General features: G+C 34.3%; 1 protein-coding gene across 1 annotated transcript; it reads left to right on the top strand.

Moving 5' to 3' along the window:
* Positions 1 to 390: 390 nt before the first annotated feature.
* Positions 391 to 1395, top strand: LOC130860789 (olfactory receptor 52N2-like). Its single transcript, XM_057749364.1, has one exon. It carries the CDS (start codon positions 391 to 393, stop codon positions 1393 to 1395), a length of 1005 nt encoding a protein of 334 aa, XP_057605347.1.
* Positions 1396 to 5802: the final 4407 nt, after the last annotated feature.

Here is a 5802-nt window from a genome sequence, read left to right as displayed (position 1 = left end):
ATTCTTATAACTCACTTCAGAATGTTGGTAAAAAGTTTATTAACCATCCTAATGCTCAGTAGTTGACACATTCTCATTTGTAAAAAATGCACTAATTCTTAGGAACATAGAATTTGAGATCTTAAAGGAACTAAGTGGGGAAAAATTACAAATCAACATATATATATTCTTTGTGGCAAAGAGCCATGATTCATAGTTAATCGTACCCCACTAATATCAGTTCTTTATCTATAATATAATAATAATTTCGAACTGTGGCTGAGATAATTTAGATGATTTATGCAAAAATGTTAAAATAATAACTAATACATTAATATACACTTGCCTAAATGCTTTCTTTTCAGAGAAGCATCAAAGTTGAAGAATGTAACATACCCTCTATTGGCCACCATGCATGGTTACAACTGTACCAGACCGACTCCAGCATCATTCATATTGAATGGAGTACCTGGGCTAGAAGGTGCACATATCTGGATATCCCTCCCATTTTGCTCCATGTACCTTGTTACTGTACTGGGGAACTGTGGACTCCTCTATCTCATTTATCTGGAGGAGTCCTTACACCGGCCCATGTATTATTTCTTAGCCTTACTCTCCTTCACTGACATTGTTCAGTGTACAAGTATTGTACCCAAAATGCTGTGCATTTTCTGGTTTGACCTCAAGGAGATCAGCTTCAATGCTTGCCTGGTGCAGATGTTCTTTCTCCACACCTTCACAGGGATGGAGTCTGGGGTGCTCATGCTCATGGCCCTGGACCGCTATGTGGCCATCTGCTACCCTCTACGCTACTCAGCTATTCTCACCAATCCTATCATTGCCAAGGCTGGGTTTCTCACCTTCCTTCGAGGCGTGATACTCGTCATTCCCTTTACATTACTCACCAAACGCCTGCCCTATTGTAAGGGCAATATTATTTCCCATACCTACTGTGACCATATGTCTGTGGCCAAGTTGTCCTGTGGCAATATCAAAGTCAGTGCCATCTATGGTCTGATGGTTGCCCTCTTGATTGGAGGCTTTGACATCTTGTGCATCACAGTCTCCTACACCATGATTCTCCGGGCAGTGGTCAGCCTATCATCGGCAGAGGCTCAGCAGAAGGCCTTTAGCACCTGCACTGCCCACATCTGTGCTATAGTCATCACCTATGTCCCAGCCTTCTTCACCTTTTTCACCCACCGATTTGGGAATCATACAATCCCTCACAGCATTCACATTTTTGTGGCTAACCTATACCTGCTTCTGCCACCTACCCTGAATCCTATTATCTATGGGATAAAAACTAAGCAAATACAGGAAGGAATGCTCAAACTATTTTTTAGCAAAAGACCACTGAAGAAAGAGATAAAAGTAAATCCTAGTGTAAGGAGAGGAAAACATTTTCATAGATGAGAACATTTGTACCAGACCATGTACATGTGATTTGACAACACATGAGCATTTTCTTCCTGGGGTGTAAACAGATCGTTCCTATACTTCTGTAGGACCTTATATATAAACCTGAAAACCTTTCTTTAAAATGACCCACAAATCAATTTAATTAAATCCAATAACACTATTGCTAGTACCTTTTTATTATTTGCCTAGTATTGAATTTTGGTGCTATTTGGGAGTAATATATAGAACAGAGTTTTGTCCCTGAGCAACTTTCCTACTAGCAGAAAAAACTGAGAAAAGGGACTATGTCAGTAAATCATAAACACTGATAATTTATAGTGAAGCACTATCTCTGGCCTTTGTAGATTTTCATTAAACTAGAAAATGTATTATCCATCAAGGAATAAAGATTAAATGCTGCTCATTCATTTGTTTATTCATACATTCCATAAACATTTTTTGAGTACCTACTGTCTTAGGAATTTGTAGTCAAAAGGCTGATAAAAATGAAACATTGGTACATATGTATACACACATGAAACTATCACTACAGACAAGTTAATTAATATATTTATCAGTTTCAAAATTCCCTCGTACACCTTTGTAATCCATTCTAAGACTGACACCACTGACATCTTTTCTGTCATCATAAATTAGCTCTATAAAATTCTGAAATGTTACATAAGTGAAATCTTACTGAATGTAATATTTTAAGTGTGACTGTTTTCACTCACAATCATTTTGAGTTCCATCAGGTTATTGTTTGTGTTAATTATACATACATTTTTCTTGCTGAGTAGTATTCCATTTCATGGATATACATAAATTTGGTTTTTATCTGTTGAACATTTAGTTTGTTTCTAGTTTTTTTACATTACAAAAAGTGTCTATGAGAATTCATGTGCAAGTTTTTGGTCAGGGATGTACTTTCATTTCTCTTGAGTAAATGCTTAACAATGGAATAGCAGATATACATGAAACTTTTTAAGAAACTGTTAATATTATTCCCAGAATTGCTGTATTTTACATTCCCACAAGTAATGTATGAAAGTTCTACTTGTTCCACATCCTCACAAACATTTAATATGGTCAGTCTTTCTAATTTTAGTGATTTTAGTGAGAGTGTGTTGGTTTTTTATGGTGTTTTTAATTTACATTTACCTGAAAACTGAAAAGGTTGAGCATCTTTACCTGTGCTTATTTGTCACCTGTACGCCTTGGTTTTTTGAAATATCTGTTTAAATAGTTTGTTACTTTTAAATTTGGTTATTTGTATTCTTATTAACTTGTAAAATTCTTTTTATATTCTGGATACAAACCTTTTGCTCAGTATAGCTTCTATAAATGCTTTGTCTCTATCTAACCCTTGCCTTTCTTTTGGAAACAACAATATTTGAAGAATGATTTGTTTTTATTTGAATGAACCAAATTTAATGGTCTATTTATTTTTTATACTATAATTTTTAAAATTTTGCAAAATTCAAGGTCTCTAACTTTTTCCCTATGATTTCTTTTAGAAGTTTTACAGTTTCAGATTTTATATTTATATGTGTGATTCATTTGAGTAATTTTTAAATAATATGACATAAGAATTAAAGTTTGCATTTTTATTTGTTTGTTTTGTTTTGCTGTTTTTGACATATGACTATCTAATTATTCCAGCACCATTAGTTGAGAAGCCTATCTTTGGCATATTTGCTTTGGCATATTTGTTGAAAGAAAGAAGGAAAGAAAGAAAGGGAACAAGGGAGGGAGGAAGGAAAAAAGAAAGAGGGTAAAAGGAAACTTGGAAGTGATGAATATGTTTACTGTTTTGATTGTTGTGATGGTTTCATGGGTATAAATTTATCCCCAAACTCATCAAGTCATATACATCAAGTATGTACAGCTTTTCTAATGTCAATCATACTTCATTTAAGAGGTTAAAAGAAGGAAAGATAGTATCTCCACTAATTAAAAAAATCATAACAGGACTTTCCTGGTGGTGCAAGTTAACTTCTTGTCAAATAAACAAGAAAATAAAAAATTTTGAGGAGAGACTTTAGCACCAAGTACAGAACTTGCTGAGAAGTAAAAACAAAACAAAACAAAACAAAAACCTATAAAAGCATCATTGTTTTTTTCACTGCAACAATTTTTAGAACATAATAGGTGCTAAATAAATATTTGTTGGATGGGTAAATAACTGCTAATCTACAAAATGCTAATCTACATTAATCAACTGGAAAGTCATATAGACAAAAAGTAAAAGAATTTCTAGGAGAATTTGCGTCATAGATAATACAGGTATGGTGGGCTACTAAGGAAGTTTGAGATCTACATTCAAAGTATGACTTAAAAGTAAAAGGTAACCAAATTGTATGCTCTAAATACATGCAGTTTATTGTATGTTAACTGTATCTCAATAAAAGTTCTAAGAAAGAAAGAAAGAAAGAAAGAAAGAAAGAAAGAAAGAGAAGGAAAGAAAAAGAAAGAAAGAAAGAAAAAAAAGAAAGAAAAAGAAGCTGCAGATAACTAACTGGGGCATGATCAAATGAAGGGAGGAAAAGAATTTTTTGGGTTTTTTTTATTGCTGGCTTTATGTTGTCTACTTTTTTTTTCTTTGAGAACTTTTGTTGAGATACAATTGACATACAATAAACTGTGATATGTTGTCTACTGATATTTAAAAGTAAAGGGCATGACTCCTGCCCTCAATTCCTTACAGTTTCGTTGGGGAATCAGTTGAAAATTAGATAATTAGGTGCAGTATGAGCAGGACTAGATCAGCGGCAAATCTCAGTTCACAGAAAAGGATCACCTACCTTCCTTAGTTTGAGGGAGAGTAGGAAGGCTTCCTGGTGGAGGTAATTATTGAGCTACATACATTTTGAGGGATATGTAAAAGTTTTTGAGGCAGAGAAGGGGTGGAATGGAGAGCCTTGAAGGCAGAGAAACACCAAACTTAAAGGTACAGAGACATATAGCAGAGCTTGATTTGGAAACTTAATGGCTACAGCATGGAGCATAGGAAATGAAGCTGGTGAAATAAAGTCTGTAAAATAAACTGCCTCGTATACTGTTCTAAGGACCTAGAATTTTATCTGGAAGGTCATGGAGAACCATTTAAAGATTTAAGTAGGGGAGGAAACATAATTAGATTTGTGTTTTAGAAAGATTGCTTCAGACACATAATGAAGGTTTTAATTCAAAGAGGCAAGACTAAAGTTGGGAGATGGTTGTACATGACTGTAATAATCCTGGTGAGATATAATTAGAACTTGAATTAAAGCAATGGAAATTGAAACGGAGAAGAGAGAGTAAGTTTAAGAGCTACTTAGGAGATGACTAAATGATCAGTTAGATACCTTTCAAAGGTAACTACTATTCTGATTTTTGTTAGTAGAGGTTAGTTTTGGTTGTTTTTGAATTTTATATAAAGTCATACAGTCTTCTTTTTTTTGGTCTGGCTACTTTTACTCAGCATTTATGCTATTGCATATAGCAGTAGATTGTTCTTTATTCACTGTTAGAATTTTATTCCCTTGTGTGAATATATCACAACTTATTTTGCCTATCTCTCATTGATTGCCCCTGGGTTGTCTTTGCTTTGTATTAATTCAATTAATGGTCTATAAATATTCTTGTACATTTTTTTGGTACACATATATATGCATTTCTATTAGAACTGCATACCTAAAGAGAACAAGCTAGTTATTGCATGAAGGGAAGAGGATGGAGGATGGACAAAACAGGTGAAGAAGATTAAGAGATACAAAAAACTAATTATAAAATAAATGTCACTGAGATGGAACATACAGCACAGGGAAAATAGTCGATAATATCGTAGTAATTTTGTGTGGTGTGTAATGTATAAGAATACGGAATCACTAAATTTTACACCTGAAACTAACAACTAATATAATATTGTAAGTCAACTACACTTCAAGAAAAAAAAAGAAAAAGAAAAAGTAAAAGGTCACTTGAAGAATTCTCTCCATGCAGTCCTCCTAGAAATATCGTTGGCATCTAACACATCTTCATGGAGAATGGTCACTGTTAAGTGCTCAAGCTTGTTGACACGTGTAGTATCCTGAAGTGGTGGATCAGAGTACTCGTCATCAATGTTATAATCAGAAATCACAAGGCTCGGCTATAAGCCCTTGGGTCATGCCAGGGCAGTGTTTGATTCTCACATCCTGAAAACTGAGAGGTGGAAATGGGTGAATGGCCAAGTTTTTCACATGATGCACCGTTATATCAGCATTATTTGGACCCTAGTCCCTTAATCACTCTAATAATTATTCCTGAAAATAACGAATGTGAGATGCTGGAATAAAGTTAGAAGCTAATTTTCTAGCCCATAATATTGTCTTAATCCCAATAGATCCCAAGGGACTGGTGATTTAATAAAATCTGAAGTTTCCAGTCCAAGGGTCAGGG

Source organism: Hippopotamus amphibius, chromosome 9 (genome assembly GCF_030028045.1).
Source record: "Hippopotamus amphibius kiboko isolate mHipAmp2 chromosome 9, mHipAmp2.hap2, whole genome shotgun sequence".
Classification (NCBI taxonomy): Eukaryota; Metazoa; Chordata; class Mammalia; order Artiodactyla; family Hippopotamidae; genus Hippopotamus; species Hippopotamus amphibius.
This window is presented reverse-complemented; position numbering and strand designations above follow the sequence as displayed.

Excerpts from the sequence above, each read along its gene's own strand:
- LOC130860789 (XM_057749364.1), top strand. The coding sequence starts at position 391 with ATGCATGGTTACAACTGTACCAGACCGACTCCAGCATCATTCATATTG.